A 21,354-nucleotide genomic window follows, 5' to 3' on the forward strand; every position below is an offset into this window, starting at 1 on the left:
ATCAACAAGGGCACAAACTTCAGACTCAGAAATGTCACGAAGACAACAAAAGCAAATAATATTTAAATGGATTCTTTACTTATCAAATGGGCTCATATTTATAATCTCCAAATGGCACAAAATTTCCCAAATGAACTTCACTTAAGAAGCTTCCCACACACAACATTAAAACATAATAAAGTGCCATTATAAACTAATTTATTAGTTGCTTTTGGCTCTGAAAATGACCTTTTCCACCATAGCTTCAAATTCTGAAATGTAAGGCCATTTTTTCTTGTTCCCATGATTTAAAACTTTTTGTCCCGATTCCAACAAACTATGATACTAAGGTGACCAATCAATAACACTAATAAAAATAGCAACCTCAACATATTTAGATGAATAATAATAATAATTCACCCGTCTTGCATAAACAAGAATAATCATTAACATATAATACAAGAATAATCTAGTAGTCAAACCTAGGCTCTACAAGGCTCTAGTAAGTGCTAGGCTCTAGTAAGTCAAACCTAGGCTCTACAAATTGACAATCAAACTTAAAATATCTAGCAACATCTTGCTACCTTCAATGGCTAGTGCAATTAGAACCGAAGACAGGTTTGATGGAGAAAATAACTTTATTGCTTGGAAATTCAGAATTATGATGATTCTTGAAGACAATGATGTAATATAATTCGTTGATAAGGAATCCAAGCAACTTGATGATGATCCTCATAAAACTATTTGGATTAAAGGAAACAGAAAAGTCATGCCAATCATATTAGATGGAGTTAAAAATGAAATAGTACTTATGCTAATGAAACACCAAACAACATTTAATATGATGAGTGCATTATTAAATACATACGAGGTTAACAATGCAACTAAAATCCTTGCACTAAAAAGGCAACTAAATCATATAAAGATAAGGAAGGGAGATTCTATGAATTCATACTTCCTAAGGATGGCTAGTCTAAGACAAGAATTTGCAAGTATAGGGACCATAATTGAAGACAAAGAGCTATCACTTATGGCTATAAATGGGATACTGGATTCATGGGAAACATTCTCACAAGGAGTAAGTGCTAGAGACAAACGTTCAGACTTCAATAGACTTAAAGGAGATTGGCTTCAAGAAGAATGTAGGCAACTCAAAAAAGGAGGGAAATTAAAAACTAAAGATGAAGAACTTCATGTCCTCAACACAAATTCCTAAACAGGTAAGAAGAAGCATTTCAAGAACAAGAAGGGTAATCAAAGAAATAAAAAACCTAAGGAAGATTTATCGAAAATAAAATGCTTCAAATGTGAAAAATTTGGACGCTATAAATCTAATCGCCCTGAGAATACAAAGCAAAAACTAAACTGTACAAACGTTACTAGGAAAGGGGAAAACTATGATCCTAAGAAACGTGTATTGTATTTAGCACTATCAAATGAAGTATCAAGCAAAGCATGGGTAATTGATAGTGGATCATCTTGACACATTGCAAGATACAAAGAAGTACTAGACTCAATATCAGAAGAAGTTAATGATGAAGTTACCATAGGTGATAATTCAACTCATTCTATCAAAGGAATTGGGAACTGCACCTTGAAACTGAAGTCGGGTATTTTTCATCATCTCAAAAGAGTACTCTATGTACCAGGGATCAAGAGGAATTTAATTTCTGTTACAACACTTGAAGATGATGGACATAAGGTTGCAGTCTTGGACGAAAGTAGTGACCTGGTCTAAGAACTCTTCATTTAAGAAATCAAAGTTGATTGGTCAAAGAAAGGGATGCTTATATGGATTAAATATAGAAGCTATTCAAGCCTTAATTCATGAAACTACGGATATAAACAAAATGTAGCATAAAAGTTTAGGCCATCTAAACTTTAAAGCCTTATTGACTATGGAAAAGATGGTTACTAGTTTATATAAATTGAATAAAATCATTCGAACATATGCAAAGGATGCGCTCTAGGTAAGAACGCCAAAATTTCATTTCAAGATAGCACTAAAAAAACTAACAATGTTTTAGAATTAGTCTACTCCGATTTATCTAGACCAATGTCTATTCCTTCTCTTGTAGAGATTTAAAGAATTCAAATCCTTAATTGAAAACTTATCAGGACACACAATTAAAACTCTTAGAACTGATAATGGAGGGGAATATACTTCAGATTTGTGTAAAGATTTTTGTAAAGAAGCAGGAATTAAGAGTGAGTATACTGTTCCTTATAACCCATGGCAAAACTGGGTAGTAGAAAGGAAGAATAAAACAATTATAGAAGTAGCAACAACTATGATATTTGATCAAAATTTAGAATATTATCTTTCGGCAGAAGCCTCATTGACTGTTGTCTATATTCAAAACAGAAGTCCTCACTCCCACCTTAGAGAGAAGACTCCTGAAGAAGTTATTTCTAAGGTTAAATCAAATATAAGTCATCTTAGGATATTTTTGTGCCTAGTATACATACATGTTCCAAAAGAAAAAAGAACTAAGTTACAACCCTTTAGGAGAAAAAGTACTTTTGTCGGGTATAGCAAAACTGCTAAAGCTTATAGAGTTTACATACCTGGTCAGAGAAACATTGAACTCGGTAGGGATGTAATATTTGAAGAAGATTTAGCATTCAAAAGAACCCTAATTTCTGAAAATCCTACACATATACCTAGTTTTGAAGAAAATCATGAATCTAAGTTTCGAAGGGAGAACATTGAAGAAATTGAAGGTGAAATTCAAAATCTTAATCTTGAGAAAACTCAAAATCCTAAGAAAAGACCACTTTGGGCTATTAAAATTGGAGAGGAAGCACAAGATTTTGTTGCACTATTTGGAACCTTTAGAGAAATCAAAAGACACAAAAGATTTTCTAGCTATGCAACAAACATGAGTGATTTCTCTAATTAGAGGCAACCAATGTTTCAGATGGTATTAAACATACAGCTTAGAAGGATGCTATGACGGAAGAATACCAGTCTATTACTAAGAATGATGTTTGGAAAATTGTTCCAAGGCCTAAGGGAAAATCTGTTGTTTCTTCTAAATGAATATTTAAAATCACACATGTTGCCAACGGTAGAATTGAAAATATAAAGTCAGATTCGTAGCCAAAGGATTCTCTCAGAAGGAGGGAATTGATTATGAAGAAACTTTTTCTAGCTATGCAGCAAACATAAGTGATTTATCTAAATCAGAACCAGCGAATGTTTTAGATGCTATTAAACATACAGTTTGGAAGGATGCTATGACGGAAGAATACCAATCCATCATTAAGAATGATGTTTGGGAAATTATTCCAAGGCTTGAGGGAAAATCTGTTGTTTCTTCTAAATGGATATTTAAAATCAAGCATGCTGTTGAGGATAGAATTAAAAATATAAAGCCAGATTCGTAGCCAGAGGATTCTCTCAGAAGAAGGGAATTGATTATGAAGAAACATTTTCTAGCTATACAACAAACATGAGTGATTTGTCTAAAGCAGAACCAACCAATGTCTCAAATGTTGATAAACATACAACTTGGAAGGATGCTATGACGAAAGAATACCAATCCATTATTAGGAATGATGTTTGGGAAATTGTTCTAAGGCTTGAGGGAAAATCTATTGTTCCTTCTAAATGGATATTTACAGCAAGCATGTCGCTGATGGAAGCATTGTAAGATATAAAGCCAGATTCGTGTAAAGATTATTAAAATTCTTTGAATTAGACTTCTATTTCCTTCTTTGATTGCTTACAATGATCTTCTACGTTCTGAATATTATGAAGTTTACACTTATAATTCTGATCTGAGAATTATATATTTGCAAATAGATCAGTCTAATATATTGCTGAGAAAATAACCTTAATGGTTTACTATATGGGGAAAATCGAACTTCTCTTATGCGAATATAATAATTAACCTTGTGACTAAGAGTATCTTCTGAACTTTGATTGCAGGGTATTGGTGCTTAGAAGAGTAAACTTAATTGTTTATGTGTATTCTCTAACTACACCAATAACCCTCCTATATATCCTTACTAAAGGGTATGTCCCTCAAAGGGACATATCCTTTCCTAAACTCGCACTAACTAAACTCCCCTTAAGTCAGTAATCTGGGAAAACAAATATAATAACACTTAAGTATGTGTTAGTTTAATTTAGCATTATAATGTTGCTTCATGAGAAGTCGCCGGCTCCTATAGGAAGAGTTATATATCTAATATAATGCCAACTTATATATATATATATAATAAGAAAAGGAAAGTACAGTCTATACTATCAGACCTATAGGTTATCTGGGTAATATTCTTAACACTCCCTCTTAACTTGATAATCCTATAGACAGATATTATATCTAGAAACACCAATACAAATGAATAAGCAAGAATTAATATTCTATATCTGTTTGATTCTTCCTAGTATCTGGTATCATAGAACACATGATACAAAGTCATATTACTAAACTTGTGATATGACAAATCACTGCTACTAGTGATATTATACAGGGTAAATCTAAAGAGTAATCTAAAGCAACTTTCTCATATTTCAGTCCAAAGTTAATAGTGCCTTTTAAGTATCTCCTAATGTGTTTTACCACAATTGGGTGAGTCTCCTTTGATTCACACAAAAATTGACGTAAGGAATTAATTGCATAGCAAATATCTGGTCTTGTATTTACTAAGTATATAAGGGACCCAATCATTTGTCTATAGAGAGTAGAATCTATGGAAGGTGTTCTGTTGTTGCTTCCTTAAGTTTATGTAGATTAGTCTCCATTGGAGACAATAGAGGTTTACAATTCCACATTCCAAATCTCTTGAAAATGTTTGATGTATACTTTCCTTGATTAAGTATGATACTGTCAAAATTCTGTCGTATTTCTAGTCCTAGGAAGAAATGAAGGAGTCCCAAATCTTTCATTTCAAATTATCTAGTTAGATCTTTCTTGCATTGATCTATGAGATGATCATCACCAGTTATTAGTAAATCATCAACATACAGTATTAAAATTACCATATCATCTTTATCTCTTTTATAATATAAATTTCGATCAGCTTCATTCTTGGAGAATCCTAAGCAGGTTAGATACTTATTAATTCTTTCACACTAGGCCCTGGGAGCCTGTTTAAGTCCATGGAGAGCTTTCTTGAGCCTGCAAACAAAAGCATTAGGATCATGAGTTTCAAATCCTTTAGGTTGCTGCAAACATACTTCTTCTGAAATCTTTCCATTTAGGAATGTTGTTTTTACATCCATCTGATGTATCTTACATCCCTTTGATGCGGCAATTGCTAAGACTGCTCTTACGGAGGTATATCTGGAAACAGGAGCAAAGGTTTCTTCATAATCAATCCCTTCTTTCTGAGAAAATCCTCTGGCTAGAAATCTGGCTTTATACTTCTCAACACTACCATCAGCAGCATGCTTTATTTTTAATATCCATTTGGAAGAAACAAATGATTTTCATTTAAATTTTGGAACAATTTTCCAAGCATCATTTTTCATGATAGATTGGTATTCTTCTATCATAGCTTCTTTCCAATCTGTATGTTTAATAGCATTAGAAAGATTGGTTGGTTCTGTTTTGGGTAAATCAGTCATATTTGTTGTATAACTAGAGAATCTTTTAGGTCTTTTGCTTTCTTTGACTATTCCAGAAGGTGCAGCAAAGTCTTGAGCTGCTTCAACTATTTTAATCGCCCAAAGTGGTCTTCTCTTTGAATTTTCTTCAAGGTTCATATTTTAAATTTCATCTTCAATTTCTTCTAAGTTCTTCCTCTGGGACCTAGACTCACTGTTTCTTTCAGAACTAGACAAAGGAGAAGGTCCGTCAGAACTTATAGCTCTTTTGAATGCAAGATCTTCTTCAAAAATAACATCCATACTAAGTCCAATGCTTTTCTGTCCAAGTATGAAAATCCTATATGCCTTAGATGTTTCACTATACCCTACAAAAATACCTTTCTTCCCAGAGAGTTCTAACTTGGTTCTCATTTCTTTTGGAACATGGATATATACAGGACATCCAAAAATTCTAAGATGACATATATTGGGTTTTACTTTAGTAAATACTTCTTTAGGTGTTTTATCTTTAAGATAGGAGTGAGTGTTTCTATTTTCAATATATAAAGCAGTAAAAGAGGCTTCTACCCAAGATAATATTTTAGATTTTGGTCATAGATCATAGCTCTAGCAGCCCCTGTAATTGTCCTGTTCTTTTTTTCTGCTAGCCCGTTTTGTTCTGGATTATAAGGAACAATGTACTCCCTCTTAATCCCTGATTCTTTAGAAAAAAATTTAAATAAGTCTAAGGTATACTCTCCTCCGTTATCAGTTCTAAGGGTTTTAATTTTATGTCCTGAAAATTTTTCACTTAATACTTTGAATTCTTTAAATCTTTGTAGGATTTCTTCTGATTCCTTGCATTTTAAAAAGTAAATCCATGTTTTCCTAGAGAAATCATCTATGAATAAGATATAATACCAGAATACTCCAAGAGAAGGAACATACATAGGTCCACATAAATCTGAATGAATTAATTCTAGTAGATTTTTTGTTTTCCTAGTACTGTCATGAAAGGGACTTCTGGTGTTCTTACGCAAAGCACACCCTTTGGAAATACTTGGGTGGTTTTTATTTAGTTTACGTAATCCAGTAACCATCTTCTCCATAGTTGATAAAGTTTTGAGGTTTAGATGCCCTAATCTTTTGTGTCATATTTCATTTATATCTGTAGCGTCATGAACTAGGGTTTGAATAGATTGACCAAATTCTATATTCAATTCATACAAATATCCTTTTCTTTGACCAAATAACTTTACTTTCTTGATGGAGGAGTTCTTAGCCCAAGTTAATACTTTGTCATCCACGAATGCAACATTGTGCCCATCATCTTCAAGTGTTGTAATTGAGATTAGGTTTCTTTTAATTCTTGGTACATAGAGTACACCTTTAAGAAGAAGAGTATTTCATGATTTTAGTTTCAAAGTACAATTTCCAATTCCTTCAACAGAGTGTTGAATTATCACCAATTGTAGCTTCGCCACTAACATTATTTAATAAAGAGTCTAGAGTTTCTTTGTATCCCATTATATGTCTAGAAGATCCACTATCAATTACCCATGCTTTATTTGAAATTTCAATTGATAGAGAGGAATACAAAACACGGTTTTTAGGATCATAAGTATCTTCTTCTCTAATAACATTTGTACAGTTTGCTTGTTGTTTGGAATTTTTAGGACAATTAGATTTGTAGTTTCCAAATTTTTCAAATTTGAAACACTTTATTTTAAATAGGTCTTTCTTGGGTTTTCCATTCTTTTGATTTCCCTTTTTCTTCTTGAAATGCTTCTTCTTGCCCTTATAGGAGTTTGTATTAAGAATGTGAAGTTCTTCATCTTTTGCTTTCAGTTTCCCTCCTTTATTTAGTTTTCTGGATTCCTCTTGGAGACAATCATTCTTGAGTCTGTTAAAGTCCGGAAGATTATCTTTGGCACTTATTCCTTGTGCAAATGTCTCCCATGAATCTGGCAATCCATCTATAGCCATAAGTGTTAATTATGTGTCACTAATGGCGGTTCCTATACTTAATAGTTCATCTCTAATGCCAGAAACTCTTAGGAAGTAAGAATTTATTTATTCTCCTTTCTTTATTTGAATGTGATTCAATTGCCTTTTTAGTGCGAGAACCCTAGTTGCATTATTTACTTCATATGCATTTCGTAATGCATTCATCATATCAAAGGCAATTTGATATTTTGGAAGCATAGGTACGATATCATTTTTTACTCCATCCAAGATGATTTGAATAGTTTTTCTATTTCCCCTGGTCCAAATAGATTTGTGAGGTTCAACTAAGGGTTGTTTAGGTACTCCATCAATGAATTGTTTTACATCATTTTCTTAAAAAATCATCATGATTCTGAATTTCCAATCTTCAAAGTGCTCTTTCTCGTCAAACCTGTCTTCGGGTCTAATTGTGTATGCCATTGAAGATAGAAGATAGTTGTTAGATATATATAGAGTCTGATAATTGTATCTTGTAAAGCCTAGGTTCGACTACCAGAGCTTTGATACCATGTAAAGATTCTGAAAATTCTTTGAATTTGACTTCTATTTCCTTTTTTGATTGCTAACAATGATCTTCTACATTCTGAATATGATGAAGTTTACACTTATAATTCTGATCTGAGAATTATGTATCCGCAAATAGATCAGTCTAATATATTGCCAAGGAAATAACGTTAATGGTGTAATATATGGGGAAACACCGAACTTCTTTTATGCTGATATAATAATTAACCTTGTGACTGAGAGTATCTTCTGAATTTTGATTGCAGGGTATTGGTGCTTAGAAGAGCAAACTTAATTGTTTTTGTGTGTTCTCTAACTGCACCAATAACCCTCCTATATATCCTTACTAAAGGGCATGTCCCTCAAAGGGACATATCCCTTCCTAAACTAGCACTAACTAAAGTCCCCTTAAATCGGCAATCTAGGAAAACAAATATAATAACACTTAACTAACTATGTGTTAGTTTAATTTAGCATTATAATGTTGCTTCATGAGAAGTCGTCAGCTCCTATAGGAAGAGTTATATCAAATATAATGCCAGTTTATATATATATATATATATATATATATATATATATATATATATATATATATATATATATATATATATATATATATATATATATAATAAGAAGAGGAATTACGGTCTGTGCTATTAGACCTGTAGGTTATCTGGTTAATATTCTTAAAAATTCGTAGCCAGAGGATTCTGTCAGAAGGATGGAATTGATTATGAAGAAATGTTTGCTCCAGTTGTCAGATACACCTTTGTAAGAGCAGTCCTAGCTATTGCAACATCGAAGGCATGGAAAGTACATCAAATGGATGTGAAAACAGTATTTTTGAATGGAAAGATTACAAAAGAGGTATATTTGGAACAACTTGAAGGATTTGAAACTCATAATCCTAAAATCTTTGTCTGCAAACTCAAGAAAGCTCTCTATGGGCTTAAACAGGCTCCCAAGGCATGGTATGAAAGAATTAATAAATATCTCACCAGTTTAAGGTTCTCTAAGAATGAAGCTGATCCAAATATCTATTGTAAAAGGGATAAAGATATTATAATTTTGATACTATATGTTGATGATTTACTAATAACAGGTAATGATCATTTTATAGATCAATAAAGATCTAATCAAAGAATTTGATATAAAAGATTTAGGACTCCTTCATTACTACTTAGGACGGGAAGTGTGGCAGAACTTTGACAACATCATAATTAATCAAGAAAAGTATACATTAGACATCTTGAAGAGATTTGGAATGTGGAACTGCACACCTGTGTCTTCTCCAATGGCGTCAAATCTACACAAACTTAAGGAAGGAGTAGCAGAATCACCCTTCATAGATTCTACTTTTTACAAAGAAATGATTGGGTCTCTTATGTACTTGGTAAATATAAGACTTGATATTTGCTATGTTGTTAATGCCTTAAGTCATTTTATGTGTGAGCCAAAGGAGATTCACCTAGTTGCAATCAAACACATTATGAGATACTTACAAGGCACTCTTAACCTTGGGCCTAAGTATGAGAAAGTTGACTTGGAATTATATTGGTTCACAGACTCAAATCGGGCTAGAAGTGTTACTGATAGGAAAAGCACATCAAGATGCTATTTCAGTTTAGGCTCAGCAATGATATCATGGATATGTAGAAAGTAAGCATCAATAGCATAGAGTTCCACAGAAGCTGAATGCATTGCAATTGCAATGGCTTCTCAAGAAGTAGTTTGGCTTAGAAAGTTACTTGTGGGATTATTTGGTCAACGCATGAATCCCACTATTATTGTCACAATCAAAGTTCCATTAAGCTTTTGGTGAATCCAGTTTTTCATGAAAGGTCCAAGCATATTGAAATTCTTTACCATTATGTAAGGGATATGATAGACAAGAAAACTATCAAGCTAGAATACATTTGCACTGTAGATCAGACAGCATATATTCTTACCAAACCTCTCTCTCGAGTGAATATAGATCACTTCATAAAAAGACTTGGTATGGTTGAATTATAATACATTTGTATTCCTTAATTATTAATGAAATAATTTTTATAATTACTATTGTCAGGTTATTGATTGTTATGGGCTTTAGCATTTGTGTTTATTATCTAAAGAGGCGGTGATCTTTGTGATAATAAATACACATTATATGAGATGACAATCTCTAAGATAATGTCCTATCACAGTAGCCTTGTTAGTACCTATGAGTCACAAATGGAGCCCAATATGAATTGGTGGTAGTAATATTAATCTCTCTCTCTCTCTCTCACACACACACACAAATATGTGCATATAAGCACGCACACACACACACAGACACACACACACACACACACATATATAGGTATATATATCTGTTATTCTTACCTGCAATATACTTCGTAAAACCAGATTTGAATGTTCAATATTACTTTGACTGATACGATACTTCAACAATCACCTCCTCGTGAAAGTACTTTTACATATATAGATTGGTGAGGCATCATCTCCCTTACTAATTGCAACACTTCATAATACATTAGTTAAATACTTCCGTCAATTATGGTTATTGGTTCTCTATATTGCTTACTATAATGTGTGTTTCCTAGATAGCACAACTATCTAGTTATTATCAAGCATTTTGTTGTAGCATGTTAATGCAAAGGTAAATTTATATGTTTGATGCACAGATCAATATCAAGCACTCTTAACCTGTTCACTTAATCTCTTAGTTTGATTGATGATTCTCGAAGGCAGCAGTAGCCTCTGCAAGCTAACACTCTTTGTTTACCGCTTTTTCTAACACAGTATTACATACAGTCTTATAATGTATTGATTTCTTCATGTATAACTTGTCTTGATCATGCCACAATTTGTCTAATTACATCCATATAGTCATTATAATATATTCATGGATATGCCATCCAAGGTATTCTTACAAAATAAGAAGAATAGAAAATTTTCATGCCTTAAGGAGGGTTGTCGTGATTGGTTTATCAAAACAAATAGCTGCTTTCATCAGTCCTCCATCTACATAATAATATGCATAGGCCCTTGAACTATAGAATAATAAACCCTTAGATCTTCATAGTGTATTCTTTATTAAACTCCTGTTGTTGCTAATCTTCTTAATATATTCATTCAATCGCTTTATACGATTATCACCAAATGGATATTCCTCATTGTCACATGGTTGCAGCGCTTGAACCAAAATATCGAGTTTCATCTGCCATTAGTTAATGCCATTGATTTGTGTAGGGAAGACTTTTGGTGGCAGTGTGGTTATTCTACAACATGAGCTTTCTAACCATCATAACCTTTGTATTCAAATCACCCCATTTGAAAGAGATTAAACAGAGTTTGGAAGTTGAATGATATAGTTGTTGCTTCTGGTAACAAGGAGAAAGAAACCTTAATTTCCTAGTTCTGTTGCACCAGATGTTACATGTAACCAGCAAACATTGGATTGCAAATTTGCAGGTCATCCTCAGAGGCAAGCTGCCTGAGGACTCGCATTCTCAGATTGGAGCCCCTTCATTTCAACCTAGATCAAACAATTCATTCCACAAATCCGAAAGTAGAATCATCATTAGCAGAATAAGGGGCACAATATCTCAGAATTCCTAACATTGTACTCAATTTCATTCTGAGATAATAATCAGGTTTATGTCTGTGTATTGTTAAAATTTGGAATTACTAATCTAGCAATTGTCTATCTGTTGCTTTTAGTTCTGGGATATTTCAACTAGGATCATTCATTTAAGTCTTTTTTTATCATCAGCTATACACATAAAATGGATCAGATTGCAACTGTAATTATGGAACATCCTTTTTATTTTAGCATAATATGAACCTTGCCAAAGTTTTTGGTAGTCTATATTCTGTCATTTCTGAGATATTTCTTGCCTGTGTAGCAGTATGTTTATCAAGCAGCAGTAACAAAGTGAGTATTCAAAACTGGGCCTCACAGAATGCTAGACTTATTACTAGACACACGTTTATGCTACAAATTTCACAGGCTAAAGTTGAATACTACATAAGGTTGATTCCGAAGAGTTGATATTTTTATCACGAACAACAAAACATATCTTGGAATGTGCTTTTACTGATTGCACAATCTAATGGGCTTTTTAGAAAATGCTTCAAGATAGGAGCTTCAACAATGGTAAAAACAAAAAACAATTAATAAAGAGTACAAATCGATCCCACAAATTTTCACAGGTAGTATGAATGGAACATTTCATTTCATTTATAGTTAATAGACACGATTATTACGAATATATTTCACAAAAATCCCAACAAAATTATAACTGCGTGATGCATCAGCAGACAGCTTGTATTGTACAAATGTGGCTCTGTACTACAGGAGTGAATCCAAATGGAAACAATAAAAATAGCAGTATCTTTCTTCTCAACATGCAATGTAACAATCATCACAGATACATGTGGTCATGTCCATACATCAAATTTTGTCCATATCGAACGTTTCTCATTTTTTCATGCATGATACAGAGCAAAATAAGTACATAATTCCAAATCCAGGTACAACAAGATAAACACTAACTTACAAGTATAGAGACAAATCCTGCAAAGCTTTTTGTGTGGTAGTAACAGAGACTGACAAGAGACTGACCTGCATGTAAACAAGTTTCGAGTGACCTTGCACATGAATTCTTTGAACTCCCCTACTAAGAGCACCTTCTAATCCCAGAATTATTGCACGATATACAGCCATAGTATGTGTTGCTATTCCCAAATTTTCCTTTAGTTCACAAATCTGTTTATAAACAATCCATTTTAGATAAAAAACTTCTACACTATCATGGAAACAAACCAATAAGTGAACATCCTTATCAAATGCATATAAAAACTCTTTAAAACAATTCTACCAATACCATAACTATAGTAAGTTTTTTTATCATACTACTGAGCCATATTGATTTCGCAGCACAGCTCCAGCTCCTGCTTTGCCAGGGTTTCCTTCCGATGCACCATCAAATTCTAACTGATAAAACCCTATTATATTCAGAATTTTGTAGATCAAATTAAAAATAATAATGTACTCTTGCAAATATCTATATCTTCAACTGATTCCTGCACATAGGTCAAACAATAAAATAAAATAAAAATGAACAAGATAATAATAAAACCCGTAATTCTAAAGATACTAGTAATTTTTTAATTCAATTTTAGACAAGCAATATGACGACCACCACCATAAAGAAAAAAATAGAGATTTATAAATACGCAGGCATAAAAGAAATGTGACAAGTACAGCATGTATTGCAACATAAACAAATATAATGCATTTTATTAAATAATCATGAACTGTGGAGCAATTCCCTAATCATACCATCATCTGTGAAGCAATTCCCTAATCCTACCTCCAAAGCTCGACCAATACTTTTTTAAATTATTACACTCGATTTCTATTGTAGTATAAAGCATAAGCTACAACATAAAGCTTCTGTCAAGTTTAGAATGAAGAGAATTTGTAATCTATCAATATTTAACACCATTATACAATCTGAAGGGAATGAAAAGCTTGAGCTTTGAGACAACCCATTGATCCCACAGAACAGAAGCATTTACATTACAAGTTCGCATAAAACAGCCTTACAAGATAATAGTAATACACTAAATTTCCATTTCTAATAACATAAAATCAGAATGATTTCATATTATCTATACATAAAAATAGATAATCGCTCAATAATATACATTACTTTTGAGCTGGTAGTCCAGACATTACTTTAAAGACGGTGCGATAATACTTTTAATGATCCATCCTGCAGCAATCACCAGGTCAGATTGAAACTGCTTTGAAAATCTGGTGATGCGAACTTCAATCCCAGCCTGCGGATTTGGATTGACTAGGACAGGCTTAAGACTGAATAGAGAATCTTTTTATTCAGTTCAGTACCTCAAGATGACTTTGCATTGCAGTGCCACCCCATAGTTCCCTATGATTTGTTTTTCTGATATGATATTTATGTGGATGTTTTTCGTATCCTGTCACTCTATGGATGGTTATTTTATATCATGGATAGCATGGCCTTTTCTATGAGGACAATGTGACATTGTTCAATTTGGTGATTATGTGGCAATGCATATATCATGGCATTTCCTTCTGGAGGATTATTGATATAAAAATTCTATGTGGTTATTTATTGCTGTGAACACTTTAATTATCCAGTCCAGGACAACACTAAATAGAACAGCATGTAGCCACAAGCCTTTCTTCAAATTATGAGGGAAGATCCTTTATAGTAGATTACAAGAGTAAAACTTATAGAAGATAAGATAATATAAGATTATTAATGTCCAACAAATGGACACAAAGGTCTATGGGACTGAGAGTTTACGACCAAACAGCTGACAACAACAGGAGCACCAAACAGTGTCTGAGAAAAGCAAACAAGAACAAGAAATAAAAGGAAACAAGAAGACAGAGGACAAGGAGAAGACTAGGAGTCTTTCCTTGGCAAAAAGAAATCAAACACAAAAGGATAAGACTGTAAGTGAATAGGTGCCTTGAATTGTCTCTGTGAGCTCGTGGAGGAGTGTCGCTGACATAAGTAACCTCTGCGAGATGTGATGGATCTAGAATGACCAGCAGAATTGGTAGAAATAGTCGTCCTTTTCACACCCAGTAAAGGAGATAAGGGTGCAAAAAAGGTAGTAATAGGCTGATTAGAGCAATGTCAGTGAGGACGTAGTGACTATAGAGTACTATCACAGAGCAGAGTGGCTTCGTGAAGATAGAATGCAAGACACCGGCTGTCACAATAATTGAAGAAAGAAAAAAGAGAAAAGCAGTCCCGGAACAGACAATAAAATCTCCCTCTAATCTCATAAAAGATAGGGCATTGGAAAGTAAAGTGACTCTCTAACTCGACCTCGGCTAAAGCTCACAGCTTACAGACCCAATCTCCTCTGTCAATATGATGATCTGTCTAAGCACGAACACGGTGAGAACCAACTCTGAAAGACCCCGGAGAGATACGAAGGGCATGACTCCACGGTCGAGAAAGGTAACTAGGATCACCAATAATCCCATCACTGATATCTAGAAAGTGCTTCGTATAGAAAGCCATTCTCGAACGTAAGCCACCATGAGGGTTAGTCCAAGTAGTAATAATATAATGTCTATAAATATCAAGCCTGACATGCTCATTTAACTCTTGTCTAGATGGGAGGAGATGAGCACAGGCATTCAAAGAAAATTGATAAGGAGGGAACCAATCAATATTAATCCCAATCGAGCTCAACAGAGAAGATGCATGTGCATACCAACAACAAGCCTGAGAGCTAGTATCGGAACATGCAATAGCAACCGAAGAGCACTATGCCAGGTAAGAATATCTATCACACTCACCAACTGAATATGCAAAACCAAGTAGACAATGAAGGAACCAAACCAAATAATATATGGCTACAAGACTAAAGGGATGAGCACCAAACTCGGCAAGAATGATACTGTGAGGAGTGAATCTGTGACATCTAATGATGCACCATTGAAGCAATGTCAGAACCTACTCGATCAAGGCCCAATCAGAACTAAGGAGACAAGGCCCCCAAACCACTAAGTCATAAAGAATAGTCGGCCGAACAAGGGAGTCCAAGAGGGATAACTTGGATGAGGTACCCTGAAAATGGTGTCTGAAGCACTATTTCTCAAGCATAGCAAGAGAACCCATACCCTTGCTAACTCTGGACTATATTACTAGTCTCATACTAAAATGAGGTCTAGAAAACTCAACTCCCAAATACATATAAGAAGTGATCTCAATCTCCTATCTGAAACAAATGAAGGTCAGAAGTCTGAAGGCAATTAAAGATCATAACCCGAGTCTTACCCAAGTTAACCGCTAGTTGTCTTTGAACACAAAAGGAAACCAAACCATCCAGGCACTTTGTGAACTCTTTGCAGAAGAAGCAAGAAGAATCACATCGTCCGCGAAAAGAAGAATGGAGATCAAAACCTAGTGTAAATAGCAACCATCACCTAGGAGCAAAGACTTCAAAACGAAGTCCTCAAGCTCATCAATATAAAAAATGAACAAAGTGGGAGAGAGAGGGCAGCCTTGTGTAACCCAAATGGAGTTGTGGATTGGGAATGAAAAACCATCAGGAGTCCTAAATCTAACCACAACAGTTTTGTAGAGTCTCATGATAGCCGTTAGTAACATCTCAGAAATCCCAATCTCCTAAAGCCTTTGAAATAAAGCCATCCTAGGAACAGAATCAAAAGCCTTATGAAAATCAACAAAGCAACAGTAATCTTTCTTTGATCTGTGTCCAGCGTCCTCAATAATAGCTCGTAAAGTGAAAATATGATCCATAGTCTGGTAGCCAACAAGGAAACTAGCCTAACTTGTAGCTCTACAACCCTTTTTGTGAAGCTCTCTAGATAACATAGCATTGAGATCTGTAGCATATAATTTGGCAAATGTGTGCCCAATCATAATAGTCCTATAATTCCCAGGATCAGATGTAGGACCGGTCTTATGGATTAGATAAATCAGATGTATGGACCAAGAAATTGGAAACCCAGTACAAATCACCTTATTAAATATTATGGAGAGATAAAGGCCCAGAATGGAGGCACCGAACTTGAAGAGTTCAGCCTGGAACCCCTCATCATCTGTCGCTCTGCTACATCTCATGGATTTGATGGCCTTGTAAATGTGAGAGGGGGTGAACAGGTGACAAAAAGGAGGTGGAATGGAATGAATGGAAGGCTGCCCAAGAATGTCATAAAGAACCATGGTGTGAGTGGTTAGGGAGCAAAAGTCAAGGATGGAAGATGGAGGGGTACAGTGGGGGAAAGGAGTGTGCCGAGAATGCTAGGGATTACGGATCAACTGTAATGATTACCCTAGAAATAGCTCTGATACCATTGTAATGATTACCCTAAAAATAGCTCTGATACCATTGTAATGGACACTGAGGAATGCCCAAAAGCTGAACCAACTACTGAAATTATATTAATTCTAAAAATGCTGCAATCAAGTACAAAGAGATGTATTCCAAAGGCCAAACGCTAAGAAAATGACGTCTAGAATGTTACAAAAAAGAATGAACATCCCCTATTGCCAAAAAAGAGTGTGATTTACACATCCAAGCTCTTATCAAATGCAAGTTATAATCATCCGATACAATAATCCGATGATCGGCAATGAGACTTTCATCCCTATTTATCCTTTTCTTCATCCTTCTGGAAGGAACTAAAACATAAATTAATTCCAAGAGCTAGAAGCTTCCTCCTTCCAATAATTAATGTGTTCTCTAGAAATTCCTCCCTGGCAATAATTAATTAGATCACGAGAGGCTTTCGTGCTTCCAATAATTAATACATACCCTAGAAGCTACTCCCTTGTAATTAATAATCAAATTAATTAAATACAAAGTCACCTTTAAATTGAATGACTTTATAAGAAATTAATTTAATTTCTTCTTATCCTCCACTTAGACTTTGGAGAACGTGAGAGCTAAAAATGGGATCATTACAAATCCGCCCTCTTTGAAATTGCTTGTCCTCAAGCAATCTGGCAATACAATGAACTCCAACCTCCACCTGGATCCCAATTGAAGTAGTATGCGACATCCTTGTGGACATTAAACCAACTACAAATCAGCATCAACAAGACCAACCACATGTCGTGCAACCTAGCATCCAATACTTGTACTGATGGTGAAGAAGTAAGAATGTCACCAAAAGGTAACTCCATATAAGATCTATGAAATCTCTTCTTCCCAACTGCTGCAACAAAAAACTGAATCTTTGTAGATGGTGAAAACTCATAATCATCAACATGTGTGGCTTCATTAGAAAATACATCAACCACTGCATTTATACCATTAAACTCCTCATTGGATGGTTCAACTGACACAAAAGTGGCTGCTGATATGGTAGTATCCTCATGTTCTCCTAATCCCACTATTATTGTAGCACCATTTCCTGACAAAGCTTCATATGTGGTCTACTGACTTTGCGCACATGTTTCTACTGATTTCACTGAAACAGCCATATCACCAACATCATAACTGGCTAGCTCTATACGTGTCTCGATCCCACTTGAGGAATCAACTACCTTCTGCTCTGGAGCAACATACAAATCATCAATGTTGATGCCCATCTTTCTAGCCATAAGCTGCAACATCATATCCATTCACCTATTCTGCTCCTGCTGCATACGCTGCCCCTGCTCTAATGTATCCAGTAATTGTCTGAACATTACGTCCCCCTAATCTGGACCGGCATTCTCGCCTCTGCCTAATCCTGTATTCCTGTCATCTCGATCACTCATATTGTTGTCCTGATCAAAGAATATCTCCCCTGTGTCTGTATGGCTGGATTCAATGTCCCCCTGCACGGATGTACTAGACTGTTTACTATGCAAGTCTGAAATCCTATTTTGTCTTGCTCTGGTATCGCGGAAATTATAAGGCCCCTGTCGCATGCTCAAACATAAATGCTTAGCCTGTGTTTTTTTTCAATTTAATTCTGATTTTAGTGTTTTGACATTTCGTCAAACACTTTTCCCTCTATCCGGCTGTTCCAAATTCCCTATAAGACCTCCACAGGATGGCAAGACTTATAGCTCTGATACCACTGTAATGATTACCCTAGAAATAGCTTTAATACCACTGTAATGATTACCCTAGAAATAGCTCTGATACCACTGTAATGGACACCCAAGAATGCCCAAAAGCTGAACCAACTACTGAAATTATATTAATTTTAAAAATGCTGCAATCAAGTACAAAGAGATGTATTCCAAAGGCCAAACCCTAAGGGAATGACGTCTAGAATGTTACAACAAAGAATGAACGTCCCCTATTGCCAAAAAAGAGTGTGATTCACGCATCCAAGCTCTTATCAAATGCAAGTTATAATCATCCGATACAATAATCCGATGATCAGCAATGAGACTTTCATCCCTATTTATCCTTTTCTTCATCCTTCTAGAAGGAACTAAAACATTAATTAATTGCAAGAGCTAGAAGCTTCCTCCTTCCAATAATTAATGTGTTCTCTAGAAATTCCTCCCTGGCAATAATTAATTAAATCACGAGAGGCTTCCGTGCTTCCAATAATTAATACATACCCTAGAAGCTACTCCCTTGTAATTAATAATTAAATTAATTAAATACAAAGTCACCTTTAAATTGAATGACATTATAAGAAATTAATTTAATTTCTTCTTATCTTCCACTTAGACTTTGGAGAACGTGAGAGCTAAAAATGGGATCATTACATCAACATGGAGCAAAGGGATTTACATTGGGAAGCGGTAAAGGATTGTTTCTTGCGGTGAAGAAAATGAAGGTAAGACAACTAAAGGTGAGCATAATCAGGGAAGTGAACCTCAAAATAATTTAGATTTCTAATTTATGTACAAGATTCTAAAGACACATTGCAAACAAATTAAAGAAATCGCCTATCTGATAGCTCCCAAGCAAGGACTCAAGCTATCAAAATAATATTGTCATAATGGTCAACTTATTTAGAAAGTTCTGTTTATGTAGGTAATATTCCATCCCCTTTTGTAATTTTCAAATTAGTTGCAGAATATTTGACTGTGTTTTCAAGGTTTTTTTTTTGTTTTGTGAATTTTTTGATTGAAATATATGCTTGAATGAAAGGAAATTATTTGCTAACAAAAATGAATTCATATTGCCCAATAAAGTACAAACTTCCAACATTAATTAAGAACTATAACATACCATCATTCAGGCATCCAACATCAGAAATGAATAGAGCAAATCAAACTGTTTAACTGCAGACCTACAGTTTGGTGAGCAATGCCCAAACCAAAACGTCCTCCAGTAAAACCTGTTTTCTGATATTAATGTCCATAAAATCACAGTAACTGTTATGGCCTGCTGCACTGAAGAACTCGGGTCTGAAGCATTCCAAGAAAGCCCAAGTCTTTCCTGCAATGTGATGACTAGCTGAGATATGATTGAACAATGCCTTGTGGTTGAATTCTACATGGTGTGGATGGTAAGAAAAATCACAAATTGATAAATCAGCATATAAACCCTATTAATTCTACCCTCTAGTAAAATCTGAAAATAATTAAAATGTTCACTATTGTAGGTTGTAAAATAACTAGTAGAAATGATTAATTGGTAGGTAGCCCAATGCAACCCATGTGAAATTGCCCATATATTATGCCCTTGGGTGATATTTCACACCTGCAGACATTCAGATTTGTCAAGAATTTTGTCTTCATAAATAATCTATGTTGTTTGGGGATGCAAGCCCAGCTCTAAAACCCTCAAACCCTTGTCCCCGTACCAAAAACAATCTAGGGACTTAGGCACATCCATGGGACATCCCCTCCTAATACATGATTTCTGAAAAAATCACTGGAAATGTTCCCAACACTCGAGTATGGCTTCAAAATAATTTGGGGACCATCCGGGATGCGCCTTGACCATCCCTGATATGAACAGGTGTCCTTGACAAGATAGGTGGTGTCAACACCTAAAACTTTTTTTAAACTCTTTCTTTTTTAATTTAAAGTGTGCATGTAATGGGCACCCCTGGATGTCCCAAAAAACTAAACCAAATTGCTGAAAGGAATTATGTCAAACAGTTTGCATTCAACCTCTTATTTCTCCGTTTAATGTTTTAAACCCCTTATAACTCTAGAAATCAAACGTTTATTTGTTTGTTGTGTTTCGTGCATGGAATTGGTATCATACAACATAAACAAGAAGGAAACTACAATAATATGCAAAGTGGAAATGAACTGCTGCTAATAAAATGTTATTTTCATAATTCATAAAACCAAATACATGGTAGATTTATCAACTCACTAATTACTTCAGCAATATTGACATAACACTCCAGACCATTCTTTCGAACTTGCTGCTACAGTGCTTTGTCCTTCAATCAATCCACTACCTTCGTAATATCATTCCCTCAAAGCGGCATAAGCGTCGGAAAAGTAGTGAAGAAGATATGAGCAAAATACCAGATCTGCCTGTAGCTAGAAATGCAACTAAATTGCTTGATAATGAAGCCAATAACAAAGAATTCCAAAGGCCAAATCCCAAGGGAATGACGTCTAGAATGTTACAAGAGAGGATAGACGTCCTCGAATGCCAAGAACAGAGCTGCAACTCACACACCAATTTCTTCTCATATTCAACTTGGCTAATGAAGCCACAAATGCTTCCTTATATACTATTTCCAAGGGTCTGCTCAACTCATATGGGCAATGTGGGATAAAAGATGTGTAGTATATAAAACATATATTAAAATACCCCTTATGTCTCCCTTGGGTACACATCCCCATAAAATAAATATTAAAGTAACACCTTAATAT

The 21,354-nt window shown here is 34.7% G+C and overlaps 2 protein-coding genes across 6 annotated transcripts in view; one reads left to right on the forward strand and one right to left on the reverse strand.

Moving 5' to 3' along the window:
* LOC149570972 (uncharacterized) overlaps positions 1–21,354 on the forward strand; it is a 219,804-nt gene that overhangs the window by 115,572 nt on the left and 82,878 nt on the right. For 2 of the 5 annotated variants that reach the window (XM_089812514.1, XM_089812518.1), the window contains one exon: positions 11,489–11,883. The exons of 2 other annotated variants lie outside the window; for them this stretch is intronic. In XM_089812514.1, coding sequence (XP_089668640.1) covers positions 11,489–11,635 — 147 coding nt within the window. In that variant the 3' untranslated portion in view covers positions 11,636–11,883. Of the gene's footprint in view, positions 1–11,488; positions 11,884–19,234; positions 19,333–21,354 lie in introns of those variants that run through there. One more of the 5 variants, XM_089812517.1, reaches the window with a different exon arrangement.
* Positions 12,338–15,068, reverse strand: LOC149570974 (uncharacterized). The gene is made up of 4 exons (XM_089812276.1): positions 14,935–15,068; positions 13,761–13,898; positions 12,933–13,083; positions 12,338–12,785 (listed from the first exon to the last, which is right to left on the reverse strand). Exons 1-4 carry the CDS (start codon positions 15,066–15,068, stop codon positions 12,573–12,575), a joined length of 636 nt encoding a protein of 211 aa, XP_089668402.1. The 3' UTR covers positions 12,338–12,572.

Source organism: Cupressus sempervirens, chromosome 2 (genome assembly GCF_028749045.1).
Source record: "Cupressus sempervirens isolate cs-2001-9-10 chromosome 2, ASM2874904v1, whole genome shotgun sequence".
In the NCBI taxonomy this organism is placed as follows: Eukaryota; Viridiplantae; Streptophyta; class Pinopsida; order Cupressales; family Cupressaceae; genus Cupressus; species Cupressus sempervirens.